Below are 22,531 nucleotides of genomic sequence, written 5' to 3' on the forward strand. Positions count from 1 at the left end.
TAAAGAATGTCACTGACACACACACACACACACACACACACACACACACACACACACACACACACACACACACACTCTCTTAAAAGCAGCAGGAGCACATGTGCCCCCCACAATCCTTCCTTCCTATAGTCTCTCTTCATCTTCCTCCACTGTGTGTGTATGTGTGTGTGTGTGTGCGCGTGTGTGTGTGTGTGTGTGTGTGTTTTACAGCTGCAGGTGCCTCGGTAATCAGTTAACTGTCATGCACACACACACACACACACACACGTGCAGAGAGCAACAGCAACAGACACAGATTAGGCTGTAGGTAGCGTTTATACCACACACATAAAAGCATCCTCCTCTCCTCACCATTAGGACTGTGGTGTGTCATTTGATCACACACACACACACACACACACACACACACACATGCATATTAACTCAATGATGCCCTGCAGGTGTGTGTGTGTGTGTGTGTGTGTGTGTGTGCCCGGAATCAGTTGCAAATGGAGGCTTATGTGTGCCAGGTTTTAAACACTTCCTCGTCTTGTCTTTCTGAGAGAGAGAGAGAGCGAGAGAGAGAGAGACTATGGTACAATCTTAAGGGAATACAGTCTTGCATCATCATTTTTACATCTTCATTTATTTTGCATAAATAACACTGCATTATTTACTGTATAGTGAGCTTGTTTTTTTCCATTTTGGGATTCTGTTGTTAAAGATGAATCAAAGTCTTTGAATGTTGTCTTTGTTACAAATATTATTTTGATATAAAGTATGTAATGTTTATTTTAAATGCAGACAAGAGTTTCGAGCATATACTGGAAGTTTTTAGCATTTATTGTGGTACCAAATATTGTAAGCATACTCTAATTAATTCTGGTGGGCTGTTGCTTATATTTATTATGTTTGTATGTGTTTATGTTATATATGAAGAAGAGGTTATATATTTTAAGTCATATTTTACATGTATGCCATATTATGTATATATCAGATTGTATATTTTAAACCATTATTGCATTAAATATAAATATATATATATAAATTATTAACATTTTATACTTTTAATTGTGTCATTTAATTATTTAAATTATTTCATGAGATTATATTATGTAATTCAATTATATGTTTTAAAATTTAAATTGTTTTATGTTATAAGTATTTAAATTATTATTTAATTTAAATGTGTTTATATATATATATATATATATATCGATTAAGAAACATAACAATTCTCTCAATAAACAGATTTCAACAACAACAATATATATATATATATAAAAAATATGAATAAAATGTGATTATTTTATTTTTTAATTATGATTTTGTAATTTGTTTTAATAGTTTTTTAATCAAACACTATCAGTCAATAAAATTAAACGGCAAAAGGTTTTTATTTTTATTTTAGAAGAATATAGAAGCCTAAAAGAAGAATAAAAACGCAGAGATGTTTGTGTTTGTGAATGTACAACATTTTCATACAGCATTCCTTCGAGAAACACACACACACACACACACACACACACACACAGTGCGCTATCTATCTATCTATCTATCTCGGTGTGACATGACCCGCGTCTGGAGGAGGTCCCTCACCCTGACTGTAGCTCTGCCCCGGGGGCGGATCAGTGGAGCAGGTGCTGCTGAGTCTCTAGCGCCGCCTTCACTCGCTCCACTGCGGCTCACTCAGCGCTCTCGACCGCCGCGCTGCCGCCGGAGCACCGCCATGGATTTACTCCAGCTCTAAATGCGTGGGAAATACGCTTTTCTTCAGTTTTAAGGTGAGTTCTGTGATAAAGAAGCTCGGACTGAAGTGTTTTATTGCGTTTGTTAGGGGCTCCATCGCTCGCCGGAGAACTGCGTGATGAGGGGCGCTTTGTTTTCATTCATACTCGTCCGTGGTCCATCCCGCAAGTGTACAATTAGCTGGTTTTGTTTACTTTGTTTAAATACATTACAGCCGCTCCATTTGAGCCTGGAATACTATCGTCTTCCGTGACAGATATCGATTGTATTGGCTTTGTTATTAGAAATGATAGGCTTGATGTGACCTTTCGGGATTCATTCATATTCAAAACTGTTTAACAATCGTCTCTGAGTAAAATATTGGATTTTATTAGGCTGGGAGTAAGTGTTTAGAGAGTCGTGCTGAGTTAGATGACCTTCTGCTGTTCTGTTACCTCAAGGTTAATTCTCCATCCATCTCAGCCCTCCCTTCTGGATTTTGTGTAAATTAGGTTATTAACACAGTATTTGATGCGAATTTGTCCAGAAACACGCTTTGTGATTAAGCCTGAGCTCATGAAAGGCAGCGAGAAGTAGCACTCAAATATTGGTTACATTTATTAATGTTATAGATTTTAGTGTACAATATGAAAGCTGGGTCAATATATATTGGCTAGACTGGTTATTTGGCCAATTTTTGGTCAATTTGGGATTTGCAGACATCAATGAATAATAAGCATTTTATGAATTTTGGGTGAAGTATTTTCTGTACCTCTTGACTGGCCGTCCAAAACATCAGTATTGGCCAAAATGGCAAATCCTATCGTGTTAAACCATAGAAACTGTTGGTTTGGTCACATCCTGTCTGTTTTACACATGCAACGTTTTCGTTTTTGAAGTCTCTTGGTTCCTCTTGTGGTTTTTTGTGCGGTCAAATACATGTCAGTGTACTGTGGAAAGTCATATTTACCCAGCAGCCTGTCTAGATATGCGTACAGTGTATGCTGTATGCAGAATGTGAGTTTGCATGATCCAGTCACACCGACATCCAGAGATCATTTACAATTTCGGCTGAGGTTTTATTTGATTAAGTGCGAAACTGAAATGTGAGTTTGTAGTTTGTGTTAAACTGGAAAGACTGGCTGAGTTGGATGTTATGAGAAGGAGTAGTTAAATGAGAAGTTACTGTAATTACGTGCTCAAAAAGATTAAGGCGTCATTAAGTCAGTATCAATTGTAATTGAAGATCATCAACAGCTGACAGCAAATCGAATGGAAAAACGACTAATGTCACAGCTTGAAAATATACAAATGCAAAAGCGCAATGCAAGTAAGTTTTTACAGTAAGTATGATCTGGTACTGTGGTCCAGTGCTACTGTAATGGTTTGATGTGAGTGTATCTTGGGTGGGGATGGAGGTGGGGGGATGCAGACGCTGTCTAAAGAAACTCCTCATGACTCCATTAGACTCTTATGTGCTTATGACCAGCTTGATAACGGAGATTTATATTCTTGAATGCTGATTTGACCTGCCAGTCTTTTGTTCTTTGACCTCTATAAGCCTTTGAGTGTTGTAGGTTATTACACATTAAAGGTGTTTTATGTATAAAGCACGTTTTATTCTGTTTTATTTTTTAGTCATGGTTGAGTATACAAACAGGTGTAAAATTAAAAAATTATATATATATATATATATATATATAATTTATTATTATCATTTACACATTTATCAGTCATTTTTATCCAAAGTAACTTACAACAGTGGAGCATAAACAATTTGGAATTATTTTTGTTTATAATTTTTTTTTGAAAATAATTAGAATATTTTTATTTTCAAATTGTTCAACAATGTTTAAAGGCATTTTATGTATAAAGCACGACTTTCTTGATTATATTATATTATATTATATTATATGTGACCCTGGAGCACAAAACATAAGTCATAAAAAAGTCATAAGTCGCTGGGGTATATTTGTAGCAATAGCCAAAAATACATTGTATGGGTCAAAATTATCGATTTTTCTTTTATGCCAAAAATCATTAGGATATTAAGTAAAGATCATGTTCCATGAAGATATTTTGTACATTTCCTATCGTAAATATATCAAAACTTCATTTTTGATTAGTAATATGCATTACTAAGAACTTAATTTGAACAACTTTAAAGGCGATTTTCTCAATATTTAGATTTTTTTGCACCCTCAGATTCCATATATTATATTATATTATTTTTACACTTCTTACAAATCTGCACTTTATTGTGCCATTCAAGGCTGGAGTAGTGTTTTTTTTTTTTAATAATCTCTGGTTTCGCGATTGATTAACAGGATGTTGAGGATGGATTATAAAATGAAAATCCTTGTACCATGTGTGTGTGTGTGTGTGTGTAGTCAGCAGTGATAAACCCTCAGAGACAGACTGTATTGGGATTAGCTCAGATTTCTGCTGCTTCTTTAACTGATGTTAGTCAGCTGCTACATGTATTTACACACACACATCGGCTGTTTGCACTACAGTGGTCTTCGTTTTAGACATGTCTGTTGGGCTGAAGTGACAAAAGAAAGTTATGATTTTTGGCACCTTAAAACGGAGGAAAAAATGTTAAGGTTGAGAACAGAAAGTTAATGTGGTCTTAGAAGAGCCACATGTAATAAGATGCCAGGAGAAAAGAGGGGGAGAGAGTGGTCAAAAGACAAGAGAAACCCCATCTTTTTTACCCTATTTTTGGTCATGTGACATCAGAAACACTCTCAAGATATTCAAAATGACCAATCAGCACTGCATACATACTGACAGTGGGCATATTCCCAAAGCATAAACACTTACCCAGCATACTTTGATGTGTGTCAGCAGTTTTGGGGGCTTAAGAGATGCCAAGTGTCCCTTAGAGGGGACAGCGTGGGATGTAATAAAAGCTTTCACTTTTTTGTTAGACTTTTCCTGCTGCTCAAACACAGACAAAGCTGTGGGACCAACTGATAAGAGTATTTATGTTGTAATTGTTTACACAGTGTCAGTGAACTGCTTCCTTACCTGCCAGATGAAGCTCCAGTAAGTGTGAACTCGGTGCCTTAAAGCTTTTGTGCCGTTTAACAATATAACTGCTTCATTCTGTTGAAATGACATTCTGTTGTGATTTCTAAAAGTCTCATCATGCACACACACACACAAGTCTCTAGTGGAGCACCTGCTTATCAGTGATTGCGTGATACTATTTTTTTTATTATTTATTAATTATTTATTTTATTTGTTTATATATTTATTTATACATAACTAAAAAAATGTAAAGAATTTTTAAAAATGTAATTTTAAGAAATTTGGTCTATGCTGTTGTAGAGAGGACCGCTCAAGACCCCCATGATCAAGGCATAAATAAATTTGTAAAAAATACAATAAATTTGACGTTTTTTATGGCAAAGCCAGTAGGGATGCACTAAAATGAAAATTCTTGGCTGAAGCCGAACAAAATGAAACACTGGGCCGAAGGCCAAATACCGAACACGGTTTTTCGCTTTTTTTACCCCATGTATTTTGCCAATTTTTTTCACCATTGCATAAATTAAATACCCAAATTTAGCTTTTTACTGTTTTGTCTTGCTTTTCAAAGGAAAAAATCAATTACAAAACAACAATTTAAAAATATTTTCTTAACACTGAACATTTTTAACATTCTAGCAGACATTATACCAACAAAGCACAATTTAACGTAAAATTAATAAGTTAGTAATATATATACAGTAAGTATAAGAGATTTATTCATCATATAGTGTATATTCACTGATTTTAACAGGAGTGTTTTTAAAGTGCATAACATGCTAGACTGAGCTTGTGATGATGTTATTTGGTAATGTAATGTTCTTTGCTCGTTTTCTGTAGCTGCTTTTTGAATAACTGAGGAAACGTTAAGCATTATAATTAGTAACTTACAATGATTCTATTAATTTGTTATCATGATAAATACAAATTCAGTCATATTAAAAACTTTAGGCTGCTTTTAGCCTTACGCTGGAGTTGGTTCACTTTCCCGCAGTGAAACTAAGTAAATTATTACACTATTTAGCACGATAATATTATGTATCGGCGATCTCACAGGCTGATGGTAGGACGATATGAAAATTTAGCATATCGCCCAACACTAATTTCAGTCATCATACAGTAACCAGCAACAACCACCCTTTCCTCTTCTCATCGAAGACATGAGATGCAGTAAACTGTCTCTCGCTGTCGGTTCTTGTAATGATTTTTGCATCTTTCTCGGACCGTTTTAAAGGGGTCATATGATGCGATTTCAAGATTTCCTTTCTCTTTAGAGTGTTACAAGCTGTTCGTGCATTGATAAGATCCCTAAAGTTGCAAAGACTAAAGTCTCAAACCCACATAAGATATTCTTTATAAAAGTTAAGACTTGTCCACGGCCTCCTAAAACGCCTCATTAAACACGCCCCCACACGTCTACGTCACTATGTGGGAAGATTTGCATAACACCACCCAAATGTTCACGCAAAGAAAGAAGGCGTAACTTTTATTCTCGCTGTAGTATTGTTACCGCCGCCACCATGTCGTGGAGACGCTGTGTGTTTCATTGTGAAAGCGAAACTACTTTGTTTGGCCTTCCAAAAGAGGACACGACTAGAAATCAGTGGTTAAGTTGTATTTACAACACTGTTCCAGAACACTTCAACCCAAATATTCAGATGTGTGCAGCACATTTTATGGAGTAGCCTACAATGCCGGTGTTTTGACAAATAATGCTGACTCACAGCCTGTAAGTATGCTTTTATATTTAAAGGATTTGCCACTGATGATTCAAACGTGAGTTTAGGGCAGTGTAGAGTAGCACTTTTTGTTTGTAATTTCTCCGATCACAAATGCAGACATGGTTTTATGTTTACGCGGCGCGATGCAATGCAACACGTAAAAAGACAGTATAAGTAATTATAATCAGTAATTATGTCCCCACTGGATGCAACAACTGCCTCGTTTATAATGGGTTTTAATGTTTTTGTCTCGTCGCGCCGGGACACAGCATCACAGTATGGTAAGGGTCGTAACATTTCCGTCACACGCTTGAGGTATTCGGCCAATCACAACGCACTGGATAGCTGGCCAATCACAGCACACCTCGCTTTTCAGAACGATGAGCTTTGTAAAAATCGACGCGTTTCAGAAAGGCGGGGCATAGAGGAGAAACAATAATGTACAGTATGTGGAAAATAATGTGTTTTTTGAACCTTAAACCGCATAAACACATTTCATTACACCAAATACATAAAATAATGTTCTTTTTTAGCAACGTCATATGACCCCTTTAAATGCAGACATGTTTTCTACATTAGTGCGCGCCTATATTTGATCATGTCACGTCATTGTTCGGTACAATTTATTCGGTCTTTTCGCTTATTCACCGAAAGAGCTTTTTTTTGCTATTTTCGGCCAAATAATTTCGGTTGCTGAACATTTGGTGCATCCCTAAAAGCAAGGTTAATTCAGGTAGCAGATTGTCATTTGGTGGGACATCCTAAAGCTTAATGTCATTTATAATCTATTTCATTTACGATATTTGTAAATAAAATACTTTCTACCTTGAACTTTGAAAACTCCTTTTTTGTCATGTAATATTATGTCCATAAAGTGTGGGCAAAGCCATTTTATTTGTTAATTAAAGAGAAATATATAGCTATAATTTGTTGATGATTATTGAGAGCTGTTACATAAATCTATGATAGGAGCGTCTTTGACATGCTGAACATACCATACCAAACCCAATAATTACACAGAAGACAATGATTTGGATTTTTTGGAACTTGTTGCATTAATGCGTTAAGCATGAAACTTTATTGGCAGTGCAAACCCTATTTTATCATATCAGTGAAGGCTTTTTGATGAATATTGTATACTATATTAGCTTCTGAACCATTTATGAAGAAGAGTAGGTGCATTTGTATGTATTTGTGGGGGAACTAGAGTTATGTACTGTAGATTTGAAGGGTTGTTGGTGATCTGCATCATTTATAGTTTAATGTGATAACTTTGAGGTACCTTGCATGTCTGATGTGGTTCTGTGAGTAGAAATGTTGAGTAAAACCTGCTGAAGATTAGCCTACTCACGTTTGCTTTTGCTTTTAATTTAACTTTTAAAGCAAGGCTAAAGGGTACTACAGACTTTAATGCTTCATTTATGTTCAGAACCCTTACAAAATGACTAACAAGAAAGTACACATCTAATGTAAGCAGTAGGCCTAATTACCAGAACAGGAGGCTGAGGATATGGGTCATGTGCTAAGGTTAGACCACAAGAGCCTTGATTAACAAGACCTGCAAATGCTACAACAGTTGTGTGTGTATATATAGCTATGCTCAGGTGGCTAAAGATGAATCATCTTGTGTCTTCAGATCAGTCAACCAATTGCACTGCTGATGGACCGGTGCATAATGAGAAAAAAGGAATGTTAAGTATGCCAGTAGGAAATCTGTGGTTTTGTTTGTTGTGCATTATACTTAAAATATATTGGGTGTGAGCCTAAGAGGTGAAACCTGAAAAGGTGTGTCTCAAGGTTCTAGGTTAAATGTTTGACTTGGAAGTAGGGCTGTGTGATTAATCGAAATCGTCATAAAATTGCGATTTGAACGTGCGTGATTTCTAAATCGCTTTACAGCATGATTTTCCGCGCCCCCGACCTCGGATAGTTTGTATGCTATCCGAACCAATCAGAATACAGCGCGTCTAAATGGAACACGAGAAAAGAACAGACCAGGCGGGCATACAAACGTAACGCCAGGTTCACACACTCCGTCTGTGGTGCGTATTTTTTCCGCGCCCATGTGAACGGATCAGAGCGTTCACACTGCACGCGATTGCGCTCCGGCAGTGCGCTCCAGGAGCGGTGCGTCTGCAGCAGTCATGAGTCTATTTCTCCTGTGCTGCACGCACTGAAAAGTGACAGTAAAAAATAACATGGATTGGCACGGAAATTTAGTAATTACACCATAAATGCATATAATTAAAGTCTACTGTTTCACAGTCAACACATGGCTTTTTGGCTAGATTTAAAACAAGGAAAAGTGCACTTTTAGACAAACAAGGCAATAATAGATGGCATTCATGGTGGTAGTTAAACAAAGTTATATTTATTGAGTTTAAATGTGAATATGTCTATGAAAGATTGTAGTACTGTACTGTGATAAAAAGAATCACAATGCTGAAAAAGCGTTTTCAGAAACAACGTTTGGATTTGAAATCAAAATAATGGATAAATGTTGTGTTTGTGGTAAACAGCCGCGGATCAGGAGCGGACTGCAAACGCGTCTTGTGCGAAAGCAAAATGAGTCCGTGCTGCTTCTGCACCGCATACACATACTGTACACGCACTGCAGATGGAGTACGTGTGAACTTGGCGCAACAAATCTGGTTCAACATCTGAGGCAACGCTACAAAGAGCTCTATGACCAATGCATGGCAAAAAAAATCCCTGGACACGGGATTTTTTTTTCCTTTTCTGCCATGGCATGTCTATGTGTGTCAAAATCGTGATTAAAATCGAAATCGCAAAATTGATCAAAGAAATCGCAATAGGTTTTTTTTGTCCATATCGCACAGCCCTACTTGGAAGACATCTGAAATGTACAGTGTTGAGGGTACTCCAGGACCAGTGTTGGGAAACACTCAGCTAGGAGACTAGAAGCAGCGGATCCCTGGGGTGTACGCTGTGTTAAATGATTGACATTACTTCCAGGAGCCTCCAAAACCTCAGGCTACACTGCTCGAGACTACCAAAAGAAGCTGAACATCAGGGCCCTCAGTGAACACAGTGTGAGCAGACCACAAGTGCCCCCGGGATGCTCCAGGGCTGCTAGGGCCTATGGGCTCTTTTGTACATACAACAAATGTGGGACATGTGGGCCCCTTGGCACGAATAGTGACAAAGGCCCCTAAGAGAGTACAGTCTGAGGATCTGAACACCAGGGTCCCCAAGTACAGTACAATCTTAACCCCAGGTCACCTCTATTAGACATCTGACCAGGAACCTCTTGGAATAGTCAGAAATGGTGTCTTAAATTTGATTGACTTTAGAGATCTGGAAAGATGCGTAAGATGATATAATTTCCGTAAATAACAAACTAACATAAATGTTAGTGGACAAATGACTAGAGTGTGGGTTGTTGGCTAGGTTGGCCAAAAATGACCTGCTTGTACTTAAAAAAGGAGCCTGATGCTTCAGCGCTGGGAGAGCTGATTGTGTAGGGCAACGGCAAAGGTTTTTTCTCACCTATAGGGGGCGATACTGAGACCGTCATCTGAGATAAAGATTGTGACCATGGGAATGCTCATGAGTGGGAAGAAGAGTAACCTAGTTGTGACTCCAAGGTTATTATCAGAGAGGTTTATCAAATATATTCAGTCCAAATTATAAGACCTAGGCCTTAATGCGAATAAGAAATGAGCTGTCAAGTGCAGTCGTAGTGGTAGTGATTAGAGAAGCCACACAACTGCATGATGCACTCTTAAAAATAATAGAGGATTTAAAAAAAAAGACTTTAGATTATTAAAACATTCTTCACACTAAGAAAATAGGCCTAAATTGTTCTTTTAGGATTTGTTCACTTAAAAGTTCTTTGGGGAGCCAAAAATAATTGTTCTATAGCAGTTGTTCTCAATTTCAGTCCTAGCGTACCACCGCTCTGCACATTTTGTATGTATCTCTTATCAATTCAGATGTTTGTTCTATTCGACCACAAGTGCCCTGCAAAGTGGACATCACGGGATATTCCGACATGATTCCAGTTAGAAGGGAGCGTATATGTTCCATTCAAAGTGCATTAAGTGTGCGAGTGTTTAAATTGTATTTATTTACAGAGGTATATTATGTCAGACTTTACACTTCTGTAGTAAATTTCATCTGTGTGTGAAGACACTGCAGGAAGTGGCGTAGCACAAATCCGTGAATGAATGTTCTTAAGTAAAGTAAACTTCAACAGATTTCCCGTGCTCAGGGAGTAGGGAGCAAAGAACACTGTGTAGGGACCATGTCAATCGAAACAGTTCATGCATGGAGCTCTCTTCTAATGGTGTCATCAGGTGTGTTAAATAAGAGAGACATGCAAAATATGCAGAGCGGTGGTATGCGAGGACTGGAATTGAGAACCACTGTTCTATCCACCTTTTTCCTGAACACGGAAGTCTTGCCCGACTGGAACAGTGCTTTACATTTCCGGTCTCTGGTGTTTCTAGTCACATTAACGTATTTCTGAGCCGATAATATAACGTTAAACCTATGAAAATTACTTTTAAAAAGTACATGGCGCCATAGTTTTGTCACTTTACAGTGTCACAATGACCATCTTTTTGCAGTAACTCACCTGTCAAAGTTTAATGAGTGGATAGGCTAGATGACATGAAACGGCCAGAGGTAAGCTGCATTGAAAACAGATGAGAGCACATATATATTGCTCCAGATCGGGGCGAAGTTTGCAGGATTTTGCCCACAAAAAGATAAGAGCACACATTATTTTAACACAGATTCAGTTTAATTAAGTCAATCTTTTTTACCCCCTTTTAACATGGATTTCTTTGGAGACCTGAGCACGAGAGTAAACAAACGAAAGTTAGAAACGAAACGAAAGTTACCTCATCGGTTACTCAGGAAAAAGGTGGATAGAACATTTTTGATACCCTTTATTTTTAAGAGAACATTTTGTGCCATGGAAAGGTTCCATGGCTGTTAAAGGTTCTTTATTTAACCATTGATGCCAATAAATCATTTTTAAAGAGTGTGATACAGAGTGATCTGGTCTAAATGAGGAAGTTTAAGAGGGTTCAACCCTCTACGGACACCTTGGCAGTTGAATCGCCATTGGCTAGTAAATTTTTTTGTTTACTCGCCAGACTGAAGGAGGGAAAAACGAACAATAATACTGATAAGATAATAATAATAATATATAAATTCTACTAATAAGAACAATATAAAACGCTCCAAGGATTAACAAGCTGCTGGATTCATGAAGGTTAATCAGGTTGTGTGTGTTCGCTGGAACTGATTTGCTGAAATCAAAACAGGGACAATAATAGGTGAGCACCAGCCAATGAGATTGTCGTTTGTGCATTAGTTCCGCCCACTACCGGAGAACCTGGCAGTTCTTAAAAGCTGAAGAATTCCAATGGAACTACGTTATTTTGACAGGAAAATACAACAAAGAATATCGTTTACATGTAACGCATCAATTCTGCATGTTATGTAAGTTTATCTCTCTCTCTCTCTCACTTTGGACATGTGAGAGAAAGTGATGGCGATTCGTGCGCCTTCACACTAGAGTTTACGTTACGCCAAATACACAAACACAGGTGCGCTGCGCATCCATTGAGATGAAAAAATATCACCGATCGCTTGACAGAGAATGAAACTCTGAAGCGCTCAGAGTGTTTGGCGAGTGAAAATATATCTGTGCTAAACTTATACTTAACCTCCAACTCACACACTGGCGAGTAAAATCTGAGAATTAATTAGCCATTAGACATCATTTAGTCGCCCAGAGTGAAGATTTAGTCGCATATGCGAGTGATTTACTCGCAATGTAGAGGGTTGGACTTATTACCGAACCTTGTGGGACACCGGTGGTTTGGGGGTGGGGAGAACAGAGTGAGCCTTTCAAAGTAACCTGAAAAGACCTGTTATCCCAAGAAAATACAATTCTAAATTTACTCTTGTCAGCTTTGAGATCAACAGGTTGTAGATACCATTATAAATGACTGCAGACAGATCCAGAAAAATCAATACAAATTAAATCAAGGACATTCAAGCATAGCGTAAGGGCTTCAGTTATGGCAAGTGGAGTTGTGTCGGTACAAGGTCTTCAACCTTCAATCCCTTTGTAACCAGTAGCTTTGTGATCAACGTTCTCTCTAGTTATCAATCTCTATTGTAGTCACAACCAATTAGTGCATTTCACTCTCGAAGTAACAGTACTATTCTAGTCCTCATCCATCTTTAATACTGTCAGTGAAACACACGCACATACACACACTGGGGTTAATGAGCAGAAGGCAGGTGTGTGTGAGGTGCTTTATCTAGTCTTAATGAATGCCGAGGGTAGCAGATCTCTGTAGTCGCCCATGCATCAATGCTTGTCTGTCATCATTATGGACATGTATGTGTGCGAGAGTGTTCATTTGTGGCCAACAAAGCACTTTGACACATCATCCATCACCCAGTCTTTTATCCCTGCTGTTTCTCCCATTGAATTTACATGAGCTGGTCATGTCGACAAGGGCTGGGTCAATTTGCATTGGCTGTACTGTCTAATGAACAAGCTTATTAGAGAGCCAGTGGGGAGAAGAGGACTGTGGAACTGTTTTTTGCTGACTCCAACCACAGCTAAAGCCTCTGGGAAAAACAGCACAGCAGGATTTCATCTTTGAGAGAGAGGAGATCTTCACATAGCAAGCCTTGGGTGCTTTTAGTGAGCCATTTTAAACATTTGGCCATTCATTCTGCATGGCCAGCTGGAGATCTGATCATTTTCGTACAATATCCTTTTTGTGTTTGTATATGTCACTGTGACGAGAGGGGCGGGGCCGAGAGCCGTGGGAACAGAGCGAGGCCGGTGGAGTAATTGCGAATGCGCGACACCTGCGCCACTCACCGTCCTCGAGTCTCACGGAGGAGCTCCGGAAGGATACAAAGGAGGAGTGACGACAGGGAAAGACGAGAGAGGATCAGGCCTGGATTTTATTTTGGGTTTTGGTTTCGTTTGTGCGCGGCAGTCGTCCGCGAGGGGCTGTCGCGCTATTTTGTGTTTATTTTATTATTAAAGTTTTGTTTGAGTGTTCGCCGGTTCCCGCCTCCTTCTTCCCGATCTACAAACTGTGTTACAGTCACTATACTCAAAGGTGTGAGGTTAATAAGACACAGACCTACAGTAAATCCTGCTAGATCAGGGATTAAAATGCTTCTTTTCTGCGGTAGCTTGAGGTGTGCATCTGTCACTGCATAGATGTGGAATATTTCACTAAACATGCCAGATGTCTAATCGACTCCTTTAATAAGGTTGTAGTTCATGCTAAAAACTGCAACTAGTTTAGTTGCAATTAATATAGTTTAGGGAGAGAATCTGGAATCTATATACACCTGGAATCATTCCAAATTTGCTTCTATAAATACTTTGATAGTAATATATGCAAATAGAACATCATGATGACATATGGTACTTTTATGTTGTTTTTGTTCTTTTCTACTTTTACTCTGTTGTTTTTGGAGCTTTGACAGTCCTACAGAAATTCCCATTTACTTTAGTGTAAAAGAGCAGCTTGGACATTCTGCTAAATATCTAATTTCTTGTTCCATGGAATAATGTATATTTATATATCATGTGAGTTTGGAACAACATTGAGGGGTGATTAAATAATGACAGAATTGTTGTTTTTTTGGTGAATTAGTCCTTTAAGTCATCCTAGAGAAATAAATGTTATCTCTGTATCACTCCTTGACATAACAGCTTATAAATCGTTCTGTGTTGAGAGGGCCGTCTCTCCCAGAATGGCTGTGTGTGCCGGAAGATACCTGTGGCTTTTCTCATTTCCACAGCGAGCAGAGACTCTCTGTTATCTCTGATTGACACTATCCAGGAGGGAAAGTGTAAGCGGCAGAGATGAGAGGAAGGGGGTGGGGAGCGCGTGTGAATTCAGTAGCAGATTGATTGAGAATGTTTGTCAAGAGAAGGAGAGAATGAGGGAGATGAAGACAAGAGGCCTGTTTGTAGCAAGCAAATGAGTGGAAGGTAGACAGCTGTGTTTCAAGAGCGCATGATATGATGATTTGATTGATAAGCCCTTAACAGGATTGGAGAGCGACGGATATGCGGTTTGCTTAATGGCAGGGAGAAAACAGTGTCTCAGTTATAATGCTGCACTTGTTTATTATTCAACATGTGAGGATTATAGCTAACTTTTATGAAGCCTATTTGCATAGTGTATTAAAGATAATCTTAATTTAATTTAATTGTTTTGTTCACTATATCAATAACTCTAAGAAGCCGTTTTGTTTATTGATTTTTACTTTTTAATTTATTTTAAGAGGCCTTATTTTTTGTTTTATTTTACTTTTATTGTATTTATTTATTTTTTAGTTCACTAAGAAAAAAGCTCTAAAGAGGTTATTCATGTTGTTTTGTTTGTTTTGCTTTATCTTGTTGGTTTGTTTATTTTTTAAATTCAATATGGAAGCTCTTTTGTTTTTTTGTTTGTATTTTACTTTTTATTTTGTTTTGTTTTGTATTTTTAGTTCACTACAAATGCTGTAAGAGCCATAAATTTTTGTTTTGTTTAACTTTATTGTATTTGACTTTTTTTAAGTTTATCATGAAAGCTCTAAGAGGCCATATGTTATATTTTGTTGTTTTTTTACTCTTTTGTTGCATTTTTTGTTTAATATGAAAGCTCTAGAAGCTGTACATTTTAGTTTAGTTTTGTTGTGTTTTATTGCATTTTACTTTTTATTTTGTTTTATTTTTATTTGTTTTATTTAAAATCTCTGAAAGACCATACATTTTTGTTTACTTTATTTTGTACTTTATTTTACTTGCATTTTAGTTCACTACAAAAGTTCTAAGAAGTCATGTTTTTTTTTGTACTTTACTTTTTTGTTTTATTTAATTTTTAGTTCACTTCAAAAGCTCTAAGAGGCCATGCATTTTGTTTTGTATTGTCTTTATTTTACTACAGAAGCCAGAAGCTGTGCATTATTGATGTCTTCTGTCACGTTTTGTTTTGTTTTGTTTCGCATTTGCTTTGCTTTGCCCAAAAGTCTCATAATATATTTTTGTGTGGTAGATGATATATAAAGAGAACAAATTGCAAATTGAGTGTTATATTGTGCCTGAATTCTAACACTATTTAAGATTAATCAGATTAATCTGTTCAGTTCAACCACAGGACATATTATGTTCTCTTGCTCTGCGTGTTTGGATGCGTAAGGCTCCATTAAGTCGTAATGAAGTTGTGGCTGATGGCAGAGGATGCTGCTGCCAGCTCTCCTAACTGCCCAAGTTCATTATTAATTGTTTTGCTCGGTTCAGCAGAAGGGCAAGGGTGAGGCAGAGTTTATCACGATTAAGCAAGCTTTTGTTTGTTTCTGGTAGAAACGCTGGCAGTGAGTGATAGCTGGAGGTGTGAGAGAGAGATACACAAAGGAAGGAAGTTGTTGAAAACTCACAGTTCAGATCTGGAACTTAACATGTGAAAAGTCTAACAATTCTGTTCTCCTCTGCAAACCATTATTTTAAGAAAAAACAACAACTTTTGTTCTGTTAAGCCTTCATTTCTGAAGTACTATAGCTTGTACTTTTCTATCCAAATTTTTAAATTTTTTCCCCAGCGCCTCTGATGTTACTGTCACTTTAAAATGAATCACTTCTGGTTTAGTAATACACTTTGGATAAAATTTGGATAAATCTGCTAAATATAAAATGTAATGTAAATGTAAAACCATTTTCATACAGGTGGTCTGACCTTGTCGTAGTTGAATTCTGGTTGCCGGGCAAACCAGTTAATGTATCAGGCGCTAAATCATTGCAAGCAGCATATGCAAATAAATGTGGTTATCAGTTTATGTAATTCATTATTAGTAAACTCACTCTTTATGCGTTAAGCCTGTAAAGCCGACAAATTAAATAATAGTCAGATTTTATTATTTTTTTTAATGGGACAATTTATTTAAACTTTAATTTAAATATAAGTTATTGTTGCGTGTACTTCATAAAAATCTGTAAAGATTTCACAGAAAAAAGACACACGAACCGCAACCTCAAAATGCATGTTTTATACTAAAATATATGTACTTATGTAAGTATGTACTATAAATTAGATGACAGAAGGTATGTAGTACAGTACAAGTTTTGATCATGTTGATCATTTGCTTATCAAATATTATACAGTAGGCTTTTATAGGGTTAATTTGAACCAAACCTGTTTTGTGCGCACACACACTCCTTCATCTTTGTATCAGAGCTTGTGCGAATCAAAGCATGTGGTTCTACTCAGCCTGAGCGATTTGAATTGAACTCAATCTTAAATTGAGCCTCTATGACTGTGAATTCAGTTTTGAACAGAAACAACATCTTTCTGTCTCTGCAGGTATGAGCCATGAGCCAAAGTCTCCATCATTAGGCATGATTTCGGCAGCACCATGCAGCATGGCGACTGTAAGCCCCCTCGCTCCCTCTCCCATCAGCGGAGCAGTGGTGGCCAACGGGAGCCCCGCGGCCCAGTCTGCACACTCGGGATTCGCCGCCGCTCTTCGCAAGCTCGCCAAACAGGCCGAAGAGCCACGAGGTGAGCGCCCTTTCTTTGCCCATCAGTCTTTATCACCTCACCCTTGATGCCATGCAGAACTGGCAAAATGTTGCTGTAGTCAGCAGATCTTTACTAGCAGTACAACAACACTATTGCACTTATATGTCCTGATTTACTTAGAGGCCATTTCTATATGTTCATGTACACACACAACTAAAGATCTTTCAGAGTCGTTAGCGTTTTTATATTATTTAGATAAGAATCTTGGCAGATATTAAGCACATGATGTGTATTGTGCTTTTGTGTTTTCATTTGCTTTTTGTTAATTTATTTTCATTTATTTATTTGTTTTGTTTTGTAATTGTATGTTTTATTTTTTATTTGTGTTCTGCTATTTGTTTTTTCTTTGTTTAGTTTTTGTCTGATTTGCTTTGTGATTTATTTCATTTTCTTTTCTTTTTGTTTTGTTTCTGTTTTGCTTTTTGATTAAGCATTTTCATGTCTTTTTTGTTTTGTTCTTCTATTTGTTTTTGTATTTTTGTTCAGTTTTTTATTCTGCTTTTTATTTTGTATTTTATTTAAGTTTTTAAAATTGTTTTGTGTTTTTGCGTTTTTTTTTATTTTTGCTGTTTAGTGATTTTTGTGCATTTTCATTTATTTTTGTTTTGAAATTATTTCGATTTGTTTAGTGATTTTTTTTTGTGTGTTTTCTTTTATTTTTGTTGACTTTGTTCTACTATTTGCTTTTTGGTTTGTATTTTGTATTTTTTTCTTCATTTGCATTTGTTTTGCGATTTGTTTTGATGTGTATTGTTTTTTTTTGTTAGTTTAGTGATTTTCTTTTTTTTTTGCATTTTCTTTTTTTCCCTGATTTGTTAGAATTTTTGCATTTTCATTTATTTGGCTTGTTTTTGTTTTGCTCTGCCCTTTTTATGTTTTGTTTTTTTCCTGATTTCTTATGTGATTTTGTTTTCATTTGTTTGTTTGTTTTTGAGTATTTTTTCTGCTGTTTGTTTTTTGTTTAGTTTTTTTTTTTTTCATTTTCATTTGTTTTGCCCTTGTTTCTGTTTTGTTTTATGTTTGCTTTGTTAATTTGTTTAGTTGTTTGTGATATTTGCTTTGTCACTTATGATTTTTTTTTCAATTGTTTCTGTTGTGTTTTGCCACTGCTTACATGGTCACTGATATATTATGCATTGTAACGTCATTACCGTTAGCGTAGTTGCAGTGAGTCTTTTAAAGCAGCATGTAAACAAGCCCGCCGCCATATGTACGCGTGTAATATGGACAGCCATTCTTTGCTTAGCATGTGTATGAGTGTGGGTGGTGGTTTCTGTCAACAAATTGTGAATAGATTTGAATAATATTTGCATATGGGTTTGCAGCATTTCAGATTGCTGGCACACCATTTAGCTGCCCATCTGTCTGTGTAATTGTTAGTGTCAATGCCAAAAAACCTGAACACACACACACACACACACACACACACACAAAACATTACATACAATATCACGTTTTAAACAGTGTTTTCTACTGTTGTCTTGGCATTTAAGATCTACAAAATTGTCTTCTGTCAAAAATGTTTCACTCTTCATTAAACAAAAACAACATCGGCTGAAAGACAAGACATTCAATACATTATGTTTTGAAGAAAAACAGTGCAGTTTAACAAGCGTCTTCTTGAATGAGCTCAAGCACACATGGTTTGGCCGTGAGTTTATCGACATCATGCATTGTGAGTGATCATTATATTCGTCTCTCCAAAGCTCAGACAGAGAGAAAAGGATTATATTGATTGGTTAAGAGCTTGTATGCCAGTAATTTCTATAGAGCTTCTCTAAGTGTCTTTTTACTGCTGTCTCTGTGAGTTTATCACGCTGCGCATATGGCTCTGCCTCTGCTTGTCGCTTTATGCGCTCGTACACTCTTTGACTAGGGTAATTCAATGACAGTCAATGCTCTGTCTCAGATTGCTAAGCCTGTTTGGAAAAGCTGTCTTTTGTTTAAGGCTTTGGTGGCTTTTCATGTGTGAGTGTGAGTGTGAGTGTGAGTGTGAGTGTGAGTGTGAGTGTGAGTGTGAGTGTGTGTGTGTGTGTGTGTGTGTGTTGATGCTGGCTGTCCTATGTAACTGACATCCCCTCCAAACTCAAACATGCACACACAACTTTCTTTCTCCCTCTTTCTTGTTCCCTGAGTGTTTGACAGATAGCATGACTGCAAACTAGTCAGATATCACCAAAGCTTTCATATACAGATACAGATATGGTGAATGTATAAAAGAATGAAGTAAAAGTAGATGTTTGCATTTTTTGATTCGCATCTGGCTAAGATGCTGTATGTTGTTGTTTGCTTGCTGTAGGGTTTTTAAGGTTTTCTGAGTGGTTTTAGCCCATTGTGAAAAAGATGCACACTTTAGCATACTTTGAAAGAGCACTTAGTACAGAAACAATATATTTTAAACGAATATACTTAAGTGTGAACTAAATGTAATGTTTTCGGACACTTAATAACTGCATGTTATTTACAATTAAATGAAATTATAAATGTATTATATTTACATTTATATTAAATGCAACTTAAAAAAGTGCTTTTTTGACCCACTTAAATGCATCTTTATATGTAATTTCCCAAGTCTCTTTGAAATATGCTTAAAAGTGTTACTGCTGGATGGACTGACAAGCATTTATGGTAAACTACAATATACTTTAACATGCATGTCATTTAAATATGTTTGCATTTCTGTTTTGTTTGATGTTATTTTTTGTGATGTTATTTTTATCATTTTTATATATATTTTTTGCATTTTAATTTATTTTCGTTTTGGTTTGTTCTGCTATGTTTTGTCTTTTTTTATTTGTTTTGTGTGTGGGGGGTTCTGCATTTCCTTTTTTAACTTTGTTCTTTTTTGATATTTATTTTATTTTGCATTTTGTTTGTTTTGTGATGTATTTTATATATATTTTTTTGTGTTTTCATTTATTTTTGCTTTGTTGCTCTTTTTATATTTGTTTTGCTTTTGGTGTTATGTTTTTTCCTTATTTGTTTAGGATTTTTTTTCATTCATCTTTGTGTTTTTTGTCTTTTTACTGATTTGTTTTGTGACTGCATTTTTTCTTTTTTTTGAAAAATGGTTAAATTGTACTGACAAGCATTTATGATCAACTAAAATATACTTACATTTGTATGTCATGCAATTAATTATTTGTAATTACACATTTGTTATCATTTAGTACATTTAAAATAATATCAAATGACACACTACCGGGTGAATTCAGGTAAATTGGGACACTTTTTGTCATTGAGATGACTGGGGAAAATGTCCCACTTAACCTTCACTCTATACTATTTAGCCAATGTTATACAAACATGTTTGAGCGATTTAATGCTGATATCGACCAATCCCAATGAAGTATTCTGGAGCTCTGAGTAATGAATAGTGATATAATGTTCACGTTAGGTTTCTCTCTTTATTCATTTGGTTGTGAGACACAAAGACTGTCTTTGTTTTGTAGTCTGGAGTGTTATGGACTACTCAGACGTGTGTGTGTGCTTGCTTACGCACACACACACACACACACACACTCAAACGGTGTTTGATCACAGTAAAGCGCTGCATTACGGCGGGATGAGTGTGTGTCTGTGTTCATGTGTGTTTAGCGCAGGGAGATGGCAGTGTTTGTTTCTTTCTCTCTTTAAACTGGCGTCTGATCTGACAGCCCAGAGGGGTCTTTGATAGCGGCGAAGCTGGCAGTCAGGGAAGTGACGATGCATGTTCACTTCATCTGACAACTCGTTAGTTCAGTCTGGCATGCAAGCACACATAAATACATCCCTTGCTTTGCCACTTCTACTGGTCTAGATAGTCTGTCGCTGCCTCTGATGTTATTATACGGCTCTCTCAGAAACTACTCTTGTTGAAACCTTGGTTTAGCAGTTAGCGCATGAACGCCAGGCTGTTTGAGCTGGGAGATGCAAACCCAATACGTTTGTTTGATTACTAAAATATTTGATATTATTCATTTATTTTTGATAACGTATGAATATAAATTCATAAATTTACATCGAACTTATTTGAATATAAACAAATCACTTATTTTATTTTAATATATGCTTTATTTTAATGTATTATTTTGATATCATGTATTTAATATAAAGAATAAATAAAATATTAAAATATGTGAAAAGAAATTCAATATTAGAATAAAATATTATACATTTTTTGTCTTTTTCAAAATGGTCAAATCTTCAGTCTTACATTTAAGTGTTAAGATAATTTATCTGATAATAAGTTAAATAAATCTACTTAATTATATATGTATATATATTAAAATAAAGAAAGTTGTTTATTATATTTATTTCTATTAATGTAAATAAATAAATAAATGTGACAAAATAAAATAGAATAAAATATTAACTCATTTATTTTTTCTATTTTCAAGATTGCTTTACTGTCTGTTATATTTAATTAAATTCAGTTGATATGGAAAGTTATATTTATAGATTGATTTGTATTTTGATAATATGAATTTATATCTAATATCTCATTTGTTTTAATGATTAAAATGAATGATTTCTATGAATTAATGGTATATTATGTTATTTAAAAATAAATAAATAAGAAATAAATTCAAAAAAAATATTTATTAATGTTTTTTCTCTGATTTCTCCTATAACTCCTCTGTCTTCTCTTTCACAGGTTCCATTAGTAGCGAGTCGTTACATGTTTCCTCTCCGGTGACCAATCACATTTCTCCTGTCAGTACACCTAAGCGGGTTGCCATGGGTACGAGCCTGGGCCCGCCCACGGGCACCCCTCCTGTGGTCACCATCGCCCCGACTAAAACCGTCAATGGCTTCTGGAGATCTGAGGGGCGCCAGGTACGACAGAGTCTCTGCCTTAGCATACATTCTCTAGACCAGTGGTTCCCAATCCTGGTCCTGGAGGACCCCAACACTGCACATTTTGTATGTCTCCCCTATCTAACACACCTGATTCCACTCATCAGCTCGTTAGTAGAGACTGCAGGACATGAATTGGGTGTGTCTGATAAGGGAGACATATGTGCAGTGTTGGGGTCCTCCAGGACAGGTTTGAGAACCAGTGCTCTAGACCAGTGGTTCCCAATCCTGGTCCTGTTGAACCCCCAACACTGCATGTTTTTGATCTTTCTCTTATCTGACACACATTTGAGGTCTTGGAGTCTTCACTAATGAGCTGATGAGTCGAGTCAGGTGTGTTTGATTAGGGAGACGTCTAAAATGTGCAGTGTTGGGGTCCTCCAGGACCAGGATTGGGAACCACTAGTCTAGTATAAGAAAAAAATATCTTACTAAATTTTCGTGGCTTTTAGTCCATGTATGTTTTGAGTTCATCTGTATATGCTAGTGTATTCATAAAAGTTTACAAAACTCATATGCCCATTGAAAATTACACACATAAAACATCGATTGTACAGTTAATGTGCATTTATTTGGTTGGTTGGTTGTTTTAGAAACATTATTCTTATTTAAAAAAAATAAACATATATATATATATATATA

General features: G+C 36.4%; 1 protein-coding gene across 1 annotated transcript in view; it reads left to right on the forward strand.

Moving 5' to 3' along the window:
• The first annotated feature begins 1,644 nt into the window (after positions 1–1,644).
• LOC107589310 (genetic suppressor element 1-like) overlaps positions 1,645–22,531 on the forward strand; it is a 53,952-nt gene continuing 33,065 nt past the window's right edge. Inside the window, exons 1-3 of the mRNA XM_016277704.1 lie at positions 1,645–1,763; positions 16,832–17,029; positions 21,687–21,868. Coding sequence (XP_016133190.1) covers positions 16,834–17,029; positions 21,687–21,868 — 378 coding nt within the window. The 5' untranslated portion in view covers positions 1,645–1,763; positions 16,832–16,833. The remainder of the gene's footprint in view (positions 1,764–16,831; positions 17,030–21,686; positions 21,869–22,531) is intronic.

The sequence above is a fragment of the Sinocyclocheilus grahami genome, unplaced genomic scaffold (genome assembly GCF_001515645.1).
Source record: "Sinocyclocheilus grahami isolate Dianchi unplaced genomic scaffold, SAMN03320097.WGS_v1.1 scaffold115.1, whole genome shotgun sequence".
In the NCBI taxonomy this organism is placed as follows: domain Eukaryota; kingdom Metazoa; phylum Chordata; class Actinopteri; order Cypriniformes; family Cyprinidae; genus Sinocyclocheilus; species Sinocyclocheilus grahami.